This window comes from Rhea pennata, chromosome 4, assembly GCF_028389875.1.
Source record: "Rhea pennata isolate bPtePen1 chromosome 4, bPtePen1.pri, whole genome shotgun sequence".
In the NCBI taxonomy this organism is placed as follows: domain Eukaryota; kingdom Metazoa; phylum Chordata; class Aves; order Rheiformes; family Rheidae; genus Rhea; species Rhea pennata.
The window spans coordinates 73,470,395-73,483,730 of NC_084666.1; the positions used below are offsets into that span (position 1 = coordinate 73,470,395).

Sequence of the window (13,336 nt, forward strand, 5' to 3'; positions counted from 1 at the left end):
AGTCAAAAAAAACATTTATAAAATCAGTCATGATGTCTATTAAATGCGTCAATGGGAATGCTAAATGCTGTTCAAATAATGATTTTATTGACATCTCTGAAGGAAGAGCGGAGTCTGCTGGAGTTCTGGCAGCGACTTGCTCAAGGTCACATAGGAAGGTTTTGATGCCTGAAAGAGTTCAGTCAGGTCTTACTTGTGGGATATGGTACTATTCAGAAGGAACATGAAAATATGAGATTCAGCAGTTAGTCCCTTAGGCAGGAACTCTCACCTGTGACAGGAGTTGCATAGATGTAAATATTTGGAATTTGATAAATTTTTTGGGTGACTGGAAGAGAGAAGTAAAGAATTTCAGACTCCTTACATGGAATATATGCAGAATGGAAAATGAAACTTTAAATAAACAAAATGTGTAATTCTTTTGGTAATGAACTTTTATGGCAGTTTGGTAAGCTGCTGGTATGCTTTCAAAATCAGCTTATGTGTGTAGCTTAATCTTCTGTTGGTCTGTGCTTCTTGTCTTGTAGGAACAATGCTTCTCGAGTTTAGCATCTATTCCTTAAACAGTTTGCATACCTGGTGTTGTATTCAGATTTTTTGCAGGGAATTGCAGAACTTATCTTCGTTTGAGTAGAAATACAGTTTTGATTTTGTATGCGACCAGAATGGTACAGTTTAAATTCTCACAGGACCATATGTATAGATAACGTATCATAGCAATTTAACACAGAATAATATTTTTAATACCAATCTTTACTATAGTATAGCTGTTAAAAAAAAAATGTCAGAAAATACTAAGCAATCAGTTAACTGCATAAACTACTTCTGATTATTGTAGTAATGGGATAGAGGAGCCACTAGAAGAACCGTCTCATGAACCTGAGCCAGAACTGGAATCTGAAACAAAAACTGAGGAGCTGAAAGCAGAAGTAGAGGAAAAGACCCTTGAAGAGCTAGAAGAGAAGTCTCCATCTCCACCTCCTGTAGAACCTGCTTCACTACCACAAGAACCACCAAAGGTTAGTTAAAAGTCATATCTGTGCTTCTAGGTGAAAATGGTAAACCAACATATATGATTTTGAACTTAGTCTCTCTGAGTGGCCAAACTGGTATCTATTTTCAGCGTCATACTGTATGAACAGCTAAACTTTAACCTTCAGCTTAAAAAAATGTGAATTTTTAGCAAAAAAGGAAATAACATTATTTTAAAATGTTACTCAAGTCACCTATCATAAATATAATGTTCTGCTTGTAAAGCGTGTGTGTGTGGTTTTATGCATGTGTAAACCTTTTTAAATGTGAAGTTAAGATGTGTTTAAGAAAAAAGAACATTCCAAACCGCCACCAACAAAATACTGAAATAATGAGAACCACCATTCTTTCTTGGAGGGGGAAAAAAAAAACAACATAATAGTGCATTGAGACTTGCAAAGTTACTGGCAGTATAGCTTTAAAATGAGTATGAAGGCTTTGACTGTCTCCCTTAGAGGCAGGATGCCACATCTTACAATGCACGCACCATTAGTCCTCCAATATGGTTACACTAGGTAGTCTGAAAGAGATGGGAGGAGTTGATGAAAACTGGAGAGGTCATTTTGTAGCTCCAGTGTCAGTCTCCCCTCTTTTGCCAATCTTTTTTCTCTTTTCCGTTTTAAGTTCTAACTTCTGGCATCCACTTTCTTTCTTTCTGCAGAAGACACTTAATAGCACAAGGTTTTCAGTCCTAGGTTTGGTTACATCATGGAAAGTAGCGATTTCAGGATGCTGAGGGAACTGAGCTCACTCAAAATAGTGATAGTGAGTATGGTACATACTTGATCTATGCTGTTGGAGCCCACAGATGGTTAGAACTTTGATGTAATGCTAGCACAACAATGATTTAATAGCTAGATGTGAACCAAAAGTATATTTTCAGCAGTCAAGTTTCCCTGTAGGAATGTCAGTGGTTTGCCATGATTAGTAGCCTAGGTTTGTTGCATTTCCTGCAGGCTTTCTCTTGGGCTTCAGTGACCAGTAAAAACCTGCCTCCTAGTGGTACTGTTTCTTCCTCTGGAATTCCACCCCATGTTAAAGCACCCGTCTCACAGGTAACCCATCTGTGAACACCTTGGATTGTCTCATTACTTCTGCAAACTGCTTCAGTTTTTAAATTAACAGATCAAATTGTATGACTTAAATTTCACAAATTAATTGTGTCTTAAATGTTAATGCACTCACCTTCTTGTCACAACTGAAGGCACAATACTCTTAACAGATGTAACTTTGGGTGGTGGTAGAGTTAAGATCTGTTCGTATGCAATCAGGAAATCGCTACTGAAGTTTTTTTTTGACCTATCTTACTGGGATATGGTTTGACTTAACAAGAAAAAACACAAGAAAACCCCCAAAATAGTTGTTTTCTAATGCGTGTGCAAAAGGGGTATTTCATTGGCAGAAGTGCCCCAGCAGTAAAAGGAATTGTACCGTTTTTAAGAGGTGCAAGTTTGCCTTGTAGCCTTATCTCTACAAAAATACTTTGGACTCCACTATCCATTTATACAGAACCCTGTACCAACTTATGACTGTGTGCGGAATGGAAGGATTCACATTTCCTTGCCAGGACAATGCTGTCTTCCCATTCCTAAGTTGATTGCGGGAGGAGGGAAAGGAGGAAAGAACGTTTGACCGGGTGATAGCTCATGTTCAGCACATGCCAAGTTGGTGTGAGATGACCTGAGACTCTCAATTCAGCTGCCTCTGTGTAAACAGAAAGCCCTTGAATTTTTTATTTCATGTGCTTTAATCTGTTTTACTGAAGCTGTATTCCACAAGCACCTATACTGCGTAGCTCATGTCCAACCTTTTACGAAGACTGCAACTTTTAGGAGAGCAGCTGTGTTATTGCAGCTGTTGTTTTTGCAGTGGTTTCTTCTCCATTTTTTACAGACAGAGAGGAACCGGTCTAGGATTGCTCTCCAACCAAAAGCATGTTCAAAAAAAAAAATCTGCCTTGTATGGTATTGCGTTTGGTCCAACAAGGTTGTCATGAAAATCAGATAATGGCTATGTAATGAGTTGGGAAGCCTGTCTGTTTTCATCAGCTTCAAAAGGGCTTCCAGCATTCAGGTGGTATTTGAGCAGTCCAAACAGTCCTCCTTTTTTAGGGCAGAATGGGTTTTTCTTACACAAAACCAGAATAGGTTCTCCAGTTCTGTTTTAGTTGCAGTAGAGAGAGTAGGTTTTTGCAATATGACTGAAGAATCACTCAAAATAATCTAGACCAGAGAACAGAATATAGGTTGTAGGTGTCCAGCTGAGCCTTCTTTGTTTTGCCTCTGCAGCTTGTTGTGTTTTCTGCCTTTTAGACTGTTTGCTGTGACTTCATGTTCAAGTAATTTTGCATGGAAGTTTTTGAACAAGAGTGGAACAGGCAGGATTTTAAATCTTAACAGTTCTGGGAGATAGGGTAGTCTGTCCTCAGTTTCTTTCCTTTCATGCTTTCCAGACATGTACAGAAAGCTGGTTGGCCAAACTATTTCTACAAAGGGTTACAAAGTAGCAGCAGTTTATTCCCATCCTCTTGCCCTCATTAATGTCTGATACCGTACATGTAAACAAGGATAGTAGATTGCACAGTGGGTGGGTAGGGGATGCTGTTCAAACCAGCATGAGTGATGGTACAAAAGAGTCAACAGACTGTTTTTCTCACCCCTCTCCTTGTATCACTCCAATTTTTTTCCCATCTTTTATCAAGTTTTAAATGAAACCTCCATAGTATTGCTCAGAACTCTTTGGAGGACTTCATATGTAGTGTTTCAGATATAAACCCATTCGGTTCCTATCTGTTGACAGATGTGGAGTTAAAACAGATGGGCATTACTTGCTGAGGTAATCCTTGCTCTTTTTCTCTTTGTGGGTGATAAGAAATTGTTACTGACTGTTAACAACCTACAGTGGTAAGTTGGACCTTTTCTTTACAGCAAAGAAGAGACTTAGTTTTTAACCTCAGGATAGCTGATATTTGTAAGTTGTCTCAGATCTGGTGCAGACCAGGCACTTGGACTTCTATCATGAACTTCAAAAAAAAAAAAAAAAAAAAAAACTGCTGCGAGACTGAGCAATGCCCTTACCTGTTACGAGAGTGCCTTTAGTTCTTCTGCACTCATTAGCTGCATGTCTTGTTCTTTACTGTAAATGAAAAGCCATTCTGACCTTCTACTGTCATTCATACAGTACTTGTGCTAGAGATAGGGGTGAGGAGGCAGGCAAGGTACTCCTTGATCCTTTCCTTTGGGGTTGAAAATGGTGAGTTCAAGATGAGATTGATGTTTATACCGACTTCATTCACCTCACCATCTAAAATCTCTTTAGATATTTTTTTCTGTGAAGGGATCTGTGCGTTAAACATAACTGTACTGGAAGTCTGGGGTATTTTAAGGCTGAGTCAAGTTTTAAGGACCAAGGTTTAACTGAAAAGAGGAGTCTGAAAGCTAGTCTGTCCTCTCTTAGTTTAGGATGGTTAGTGTTTTTGCTTGGTAGCTAGCGTGAATCTATGATGCCTTTGTGGAAGTGATTGATGAGTGCCTTTTAGAGAGTTCTTCTGTGGTCCCTGTTTACCTCAGAAGTAGTGTGGCAGCAATGTGAGAGCAATGCATCTAACCTAACTGCTGGAATTCAGGTGAGGGGATGTGGTTTTTTTGCTTGCTTTGCCTGTTTTTTGCTTTTTTTTCTTGTTTGTTTTGTGTGGTTTGGTTGGTTGGTTGGTTTGCTTGAGTAGTTGGTTCTTTGTATGCGTGTTTTTGTCATGGCAGGCATCTCACTATGGAGAAGCTTTTAACATTTCCAGAACAGAATTGTACCAGCCTTTGGAGCTACCCCTTGTCTTGCTCTTTCTGCCCCATCATGCTCTGTTTAAGGGGGATATTCTGTTCCAAAGTGAGTAAAAGCTTGCAGCTAACTCTTTTTGCTGTCGTTGCCAGTAGCATTGCAGTGGCAGAAAGAGGCCCATTTCCTTCTCCTTTGCAGCTCCGGGAGAGAATGGAGACAATGTCATCTTGTCCAGAATTGTTCTCAAGGCTCCAGTAGGTTGAGATTTGTGGCATAACTTGCTCCCAGGCTGAGCAGTCTGTTGGTCTTTGTTGAAATCCTTGTTCTATGACTTTCAGTCCACTTTGCATGCTTTCTGTGAAATAGAAGTTGCAATTAGCTGCTTCCTTGACTGTAACTGGCAGCTCTTTACAGGAATCTTGTGAGGCAGCTGGTGATAACAGTATTTTGGCAGAGCACAGTTTTGCAGAAGTGTTATCAGTCAGAGAGCACTGAGGCAGTTTTTCTCTGTGAAAGGGGGTGGTACTGATTAGAAAGCAACTAATGAGATTAGCTGCTTTTTGGTTAGGTAGAGAGAAAGGATTTATGTTGGAGATGAGAAGTTCAGTAAAATGCAAAGCAGTTTTCTGTTATACAAGATCTAGAAGATGGACATCGGTGACTTAGCAAATTTTTGCTATAGTTGGGTTAGGGAAGGAGTATTTAATCCTGATAGCAGTAAGAGTCTAAGCAATGGAGGATGAAAAAGTCTTGAGTTTCTCTTCAGAGGTAAAATTTTTAATGCAGTAAAGATGGTGGTGATCTCATGAGCCAGAAGGAGGTATTATGATTTTTCCAGCTAATTCTTGGAGTTGAAATACTGATCCTAGAAGTGTTTGAAAGGCAAGGTAATGCCTAGCTGAATAGAGCACAAGGGATAGGAGGTCTGTGACATTTATTTGGTGCGTAATACCTGGGTGTTCATGTCTTTTTTTCCCTGTTAGGGGTTGTCCAGTTGCATTTGTCAGTTGCCTTGGGTCCTCAAAGGAAAATAAAGGAGATGCTTGACAAACTTCTTTTCAGCAGCAGTCTGATAGACTGGGCTTATAGACATTCTCCTTGTGTAATCTTACTCGGAAGCTAGTGTTCATCCTTATGTTTCTACAAATTATTTTGGTTTTCCAAAATAAGAACCAAGTACAGCAGCAGGTGCTGGAATGTTGTGCAAAAAAAAAGGATTTCAAAAAATCTTGGAAATTGTCTCAGTAACCAACAGGCTCCTTGGAAATAGTTTTGAAAGTTCTATCTGTCTCCTCTCCAAATGACCTTTAAAGGCATTTTTTGCTTGCAAAAGTTTGAATTCGATATTCTTATTCCTGAAAATTTCAAGGTTGTCCTCTGTACCTCATGACATAATGAAAATTGAGGAGGAATCTCAGCAGGTAGTCTATAGAAATTGTTGTTTCAAGCAGCTTTTTTATATCAGAAACGCACTTCTGAAGGCTTTTGTTTTATTTTCCTTTTGCTTTTCAGTAGTTGCCTTACAGTTCTACAGCACCTAGAAAAAGAATCCTTCAGCGGCTCAGATAGAAAGTGTGATTTGTCCATCTCTTCATGTATTATTTTGGACTACCTGCTAATCCTTGGACTTTGAGCTTGGCATGAGGAAGCTTTATTGATCTTTTTAGGGTTTTTAGCCAGGTCAAGGGATTCTTGAATTATGGGGCGTTGGGGGTCTCAATGCCTGGTCAAACACAGAAAGTCCACTTTAGCAATGTTTTGGGGGAAAAGTTCTAATTCAGAGATGTTTACTTTGTACCTTTTAGTAGACAAAATTGAACACTGCAGTCCTGGATTGGTACAGAGGAATTTATAGAGGTGAAAAAAATACATTTTTAAACACAAACACATGTACATGGATGCATATCTTTCTGAGTTCGTCTTGTGCATGCCACTTATCTGTCTTGCGTAGCTTTTGGGGTTTTTTTATTTTTTAACTGGGGCTTTTCTTTAATACGTGGTGTTTAATAATGAGTGTTTTCCTCCTGTTTCAGCCAAGAGTTGAAACTAAGCCTGAAGCTCAGTCTCAACCTCCTCGTGTACGTGAACAGCGTCCAAGGGAAAGACCAGGTTTTCCACCCCGAGGACCTAGACCAGGTAACGTGGATCAGTTTGTGAGCCTGCTTGGGGTTAGTTAGTGAGATGGGTCTCCTTGAATGATCTTGCCTATAACTGTGAGCTGTACTTGGCTGATTATGAACTGTTTATCCCTACTGTCTTCAACCCAAAATGGAGAGATGTGATTTGGAGTCCATGCTGAGATGAGCTGCTGCAAAGATTAGGTGTTATTTCTAAGATTTTGTTCTGTTTAATTGTTTATTAATAGTCAGGCCACTTGCTTGTATGCTTGAATACCTTTCAGGTGGCATGGTGCAGTTTGGAAAAGCTAGTCTTGAAATCTATTGTTTTTTTTGAATGTCCCCTAACTTTGACTGAATCTTGGGAATAAGAGCTCTTACATGCCTGTCGTTATGGCCTGTAGTACTCCTTGTTTCGTAGGAAAAAGTTTTTACCATGTCAACTCTGCCTCAATCAGTTAATAGTTTTATCTATGTTATTCATACAGAGTATCCAAATCCCTGGAATGGTCTCACTAGAAAAGCTGCTTGTTACTTTGGAGTTGTCAGAAGTGGTGTTGAAAGGTGAAAGTCTTCAGAGTTGTATTCATTAGTCCAGCCTAGTTACTCGGTGAACCTCTGTGCGGGGTTGGAGAAAAGCTGTCTAGTCGAAGGCCCCAAATCACAAGTTGCTGACGGGTTCATCATCTGCTGTGGAAAGAAGTCTGGAGTTGCGAGGGAGAGGATATTATTATTCATGAGTATCCCAAAGTGCCAGCATAAACTTGGCAAGAGCTCTCAAAGCACTTCCCGCAGATGTGGTTGCACCACAGCAAGTGCAGGCCTCCCTACCAACTCTGGTTAATTCACATTGGTCCTACCGAGAGGTCTCAGTAAGCCTCCCTCAAGCTTTCTGATCCAGACCTGGGTTTTACATGATTTTTGCTTTTGGTTTTGATCGGTGTAAGCATTTCCTCACTTGGGGACAGCTCTGAAACTGGAAGGATATAAGATGCGAAGAAAGCATCTTAAAATTTATTATAGGTTAACCTGTGTTTTAAATCTGTCATCTGTAGCAGGGAGTGAAGGCTGCAACTTGAGACTAAATAAAGTTGCAGAAATGCATTTCTACTATTCTTGGATGGGGCTACAACAAAACCGTATCATAAGCCAAACAGAAAAACTTCAACAGAGCCCAACCCTTTTAATTCTTATTTTGAAGAAGCGGGAGGAAGCAGGGATAGGAGAGAAATAGCTAAAATGTCAGTTCACCAAATGGTAGAGCTTCTGCCCTATGGTGTTATTGTCAAAGGAATTCTGTGAGCTGTTCAATCTGCTCAATGAAACCTTTGAAACAACCTAGCAAGCTTTTGATAAACTGACTTATAGGGGAAGGAGAGGAGAGAAAGGGAAATGTACCTACACTACAATACTTAAAACACAGAAGGGGTAACAGTGTGCTGTGATCACTTTACAAGGTAGGTAACGATTTGCTGGTGAGTTACAGGATTTTATACTGTCTGCTGCCAAACATATTGCATGTAGGGTGAGGATGAGAAATGCATCCTCAACATGTTAGACAACATGTGGTGAAATGGGACCAATCTACCAATAGTTCTCTTTCCACTGAGCTGGAGAGAACGTTAGGAAATTCACAGTTCTGTTTGGGACAAAATGGTGGAATATGAAAGCCAGAAGTGACTATCAAAAACTGCAAAATAAGAATATTGTTGTTGTATTAAGGAATTGACTGAGAGGTGACTTAAATCCAGATTTTTTGAAAAAACATTATAATAGGTAGCAAGCTTCATTTCTGTATGATTTAGCAGGGACTTTACCTGTTGAAAACGTCTTCTGGCATTTTAAATGGAACTTTTAATACTGCTTTTTTTTTATTTGTAGTATAAACTTACTGGTTTAATTATCAGAAGATATGATCAGATCCTCTCACACAAGCTTACCCAATATGCCAGTGTATTAATTAGCAGGGACTGATTCAACCTAACCAGGAAAACTAAATGAAAACATATACTTTGTGTTATAACTACAGAGAATTATAGAGGAGAGGCACTGGTAGGTGGCAAATTGTCAGAGCTACAGAGAGAGGAAGACTGTATCCTCACTCATGTGTTGCCCGTGGTAAACAGGAGCTCAAGACCTGAGAGTACTGAGGCTTTGAGCGAATGTGCTTGATACTGCTTATAGATGTATTTGTCCAAGTCTGCACACAATTTCTAACCTCAGTGGTTCTACCTTCTTTCTGTTGACAACAGGGAGAGGGGACATGGAGCAGAATGAGTCGGATAATCGTCGAATAATTCGCTACCCAGACAGCCATCAGCTCTTTGTTGGGAACTTGCCACATGATATCGATGAGAGTGAGCTGAAAGAGTTTTTCATGAGTAAGTAATAATTTCAACTGCAGAGACTTAAGAAGAACAGAAGCATTTTCTGTGTTGAAAAGCCATGTACCATTCACTTAAAGAGTGTATGAGGGAGCTTTTGCATGTTGTAGCATGACAGGTGCTTTCTGGAAAGAAATGGAGAGGTCATAGAGCTGACACTGTAGGTTTTAATAACTTGATTCCTTGCTTGTGCTTTCCAGGCTTTGGAAATGTGGTAGAACTTCGCATAAATACTAAAGGAGTGGGAGGAAAACTGCCTAACTTCGGTTTTGTGGTATTTGATGACTCTGAGCCAGTCCAGAGAATTTTAGTTGCAAAAGTAAGTATGAGCATTGAATAGCCATCCAAGGATGGAGAGAGCCCTAAAAGCCAAATAGTGTGGGTTATCCTAGTTTGTGTTGCTGTTATTTCTGGCATTCATTTGTCTCCTACTCTCTTACCATGAACAACAAAAAAACATTGTTTTGGCACACTTGGTCTGTCAAGAGGGTTTTCTGGCTTACATCAGTTGTGCCAAGGATCCTCAAACAGTGACATACTGATGTCAGGTTTTGTACTTCTGCACGCAGACATCGTGTGGAGCTGAACCCTTCCTATTGCAGATCCTTGTAAGCTGAGGAGTCAGTACCTGAGCTTTTGAAGGGCATCACGTAGATCACTAAATCGTGTGTCTGGGGTTCAGAAAAGGAGCATGGTTTTTGGCAGCTGTGATCTGAGGAGCCGGAGGAGGGGGAAAGAGCAATTTTCGTTTGTAGTATATGGGAGTTAGACCTGATGGAGCAATTCTCAAATTATTTTTTCCAGCAGACAGGAATTCTAGCCTCAAAGTGAAAAGGCTAAGATCAATCCTTATATGAAAAAGAAATTTTTGGTTCTTGCATGCTAGATGAATTTAAAAAAAAAGTATAGGAAAACACTGTTCAGTTCTCTGTAAAGTTTAGGGCTGAACAGTACCAGGGAACTGTTAACAGTTTGTTTCTCCTTCTCATATAAGTAAAGGTAGGCAGAGGCATGTACTGAATGCAATGTTTTCACATGTGTTCTGTAAATGGACTTTTTGAAATGATGACTAACATATGCCTTGAAAACTTTTCCCTATAAGCCTATTATGTTCCGGGGTGAGGTGCGCCTGAACGTAGAAGAGAAAAAAACAAGAGCTGCTCGTGAAAGAGAGACCCGAGGTGGAGGCGATGATCGTAGGGATATTCGGCGCAATGATAGAGGCCCCGGGGGTCCCCGTGGAATAGTGGGTGGTGGCATGATGCGAGACCGTGACGGAAGAGGACCCCCTCCAAGAGGTGGCATGGCACAGAAACTTGGCTCTGGACGAGGAACCGGGCAGATGGAAGGCCGTTTCACAGGACAGCGTCGCTGAATTCTCCACTGCGGGCAGACAGTCTTGGCAGTGGTACATTATCCATCGTGTTTGCATTCTTGTTAATTTTTTTTGGCTTTGGAATGTGACACAGCCCTTCTGATCATTTCTTTGATGCGAAAGCATCCTTTGGTTTCCAGTTTAAATTGAGGTGGACGTTCTTTCCCCAGTTTCACAACAGGAGTCACACTGTTAATTTATAAATGTAGACTTGGAGAATTGAGGACTGAAAAAAAAAGAGAGAGACCATTAAACTATCTGCAACAAAAGTGAACTAAAGGACATGCCCAGTAGAATTGAGGTCCTTTCAGTCAAAAACCCTCTGCTGCACATTTTGTGTAAGTGTTACGGTTTCTGCCTATTACTGTTGGCAACACAAATAGTGCAATTTGTGCAATTGGAGAAGCTTGCCTTTTTTTCCTTTTTAGAACACTCGGCTCCAAACAAACTTGTGTTTACGCACTCATCAAAATGCACTAATGGGTACTCTGAACTCATTTATATTGACATCTGCAGGAGGCATCGGAGGAAAAAACCCTTCATCCTCTTACTCAGACAGAATAGCTTGTGAAATGATGCGGGCATCTGATCTGCTTGCTGTGACCAACATATGTACACACGCAAACCTTAATAAGACTACAAGTATATTCCAGAAGGAATCCATTTAGTTGTAAACTAAACAACCCAGAGTTTCAAAGTCGTACTCCTGAATACTAAACAAAGTTTGATAGCTCACATCAGATTTTTCTATCTGCCCCTCTACAGTACAGGGATGGCTGCTCAACACACTCCTCCTCCCCCTTTCCCCTTCAATACGCATTGTACAGTGAAAATTGTCTTGACTGTATTTTGAGTTCTCTGGTAATGTAATAAGCATGATGGTGCCTTCTATGAATACATCATTCCAGTCTTGCTGGTGATTTTGTACAGTATAGTGTATGAATTACTGTGCTGCAAAGCCAATCTGCTGCAAAGCATTTAAAAGAAATCATTGAAAAATTGTATTAAAAAATTGCAGTATCTTTAAATCAGTAAACATTGCTAAAATTATCATTCACCTTGCTCTTCCATTAACAAGTTCGTCTGTTTCTTTGCAGAGGGGGGGAAGGGAGGAAGAAGGCATCCAGGTAGTCTCCAGGTTGTCTCTTCTCTTTAAGCTATGTCAAAGTTAAAGACAACAGAGTTGAAATCTCTCTTGGACATTTCAGAACTCGGTCAGGAATTGTGGACGATTTTTGCCAGCTCGCACTCAGTGGAGCTGAGCATCCTTTGTGAGGGCGAGCTTATCAAATGAGGATACTGCAATTTTCAGAGGACAAAACAGCAGCTCTTAAGTATTTGCATTTTCCATTTGGCGCTTTTTTGAAACTCATACTCATTTTGCACATAACTGTCAGCTGAAGTTGACACCTTTGTGACTCTGGACTTAAGGGTAGAAAGGAGACATCCTCTTCTTCGGTTTTCCGTGTGGGTTTTGCCAGTCGAGAGGTCTGTTTCTGGGTGACGTTCTGGAGCACATTCCCGTAAACTGCAGCTGCGGCAGACAGCACAGTTCAGCTCAATGCTGAGGAGCGCAGCGAGCCCGCAGCTCCGGAGTGTCAGGAGTAGAAGAGTGTTTGTGTGCGAGTCTGTGTGGAAGTGTGACCACTTAAAGCTGCTTCTAAGCATGGAAGACCTCCCAAAAAAAAAAAGGTTTCAGGCAAAAGCAGATAGGGTATAACAGCAATCTGTCTCTGGATTATGCAATCATTTGTTCTTTTCTCGTAAGTTGGAAGATTTTGCACATACTTGTTTCTGATGCGTTAGGCAAAGTGAAAGCATCTGTTTTCTCCCAAACTCAAGGTCTTCTGTGTTTGATGGTAAGTCTTGCACTATTTTCATGCCCCTTTTTTCTGGGACACATTTCTTGTAGTTTTCATTTCCGTAATTTCAGGTTTTGGTTTGACTCTTGCGTTTTCAGCTGTTACTTGGAAGTCTATATTACTTGAACTGCACACCACACAACAGGAGTTAGGTTTGAAGCCTTTAGTCAAATTGCTGTCTTCAGTTAGCAGTTTGCTACCAGTGTGTTTTGTGTAGCCTGTTTTTCTTTTGTTGTGCTGTGGTGTTTTGCTGCCACCTATTTAACTGGTATGGCAAATGGCACTGGGAAAAATCTCAGCAACGGAAATGGAGAATTAGAAGAGCTACTGAGCCGTTCTGCTTTCTGGCTTGCTTCTTGTTCACATGACATGGAAAAAAAAAAAAAAAAAAAAAAAAAAAAACATTGGGACGTCATCCAGAGAAGTTTACATGGTGATAGTTCACCTCCCATACTGTGGACTCTTAAATGTTCTTGACCCTCTTATAGTAAATGTACCTCTTAGAGCAAAGGAAGGGATTCACTGACCATCACTGTTAGTTGCTGATTTGTGGATGGTGGGAGTATTTTATCATGACGGTTCTATTTCAACAAACTTGGCTGACCATCTTGGCTTTAGTGGGTATAAAAGACAGTGGATTACCATCTTTATTGCTGTAACGTGTCAAGCATTATATGCTAGTAGATTCTAGTTTAATTGTTGCAGGTGGAAAGTATTTTTACTTTTTAAGTTTCCATTCTGAATGTGTTTTGACTAAACATACCAATAAACTACTGATGTCTGCAGCATTTA

The 13,336-nt window shown here is 40.2% G+C and overlaps 1 protein-coding gene across 3 annotated transcripts in view; it reads left to right on the top strand.

Annotated features, from left to right (window-relative positions):
- G3BP2 (G3BP stress granule assembly factor 2) overlaps positions 1-13,336 on the top strand; it is a 29,567-nt gene extending 16,231 nt beyond the window's left edge. For 2 of the 3 annotated variants that reach the window (XM_062574275.1, XM_062574276.1), the window contains 6 exons: positions 839-1,019; positions 1,989-2,087; positions 6,840-6,942; positions 9,176-9,304; positions 9,508-9,626; positions 10,410-13,336. In XM_062574275.1, the coding sequence (XP_062430259.1) occupies positions 839-1,019; positions 1,989-2,087; positions 6,840-6,942; positions 9,176-9,304; positions 9,508-9,626; positions 10,410-10,682 (904 nt within the window). In that variant the 3' untranslated portion in view covers positions 10,683-13,336. The remainder of the gene's footprint in view (positions 1-838; positions 1,020-1,988; positions 2,088-6,839; positions 6,943-9,175; positions 9,305-9,507; positions 9,627-10,409) is intronic. The other variant, XM_062574277.1, reaches the window with a different exon arrangement.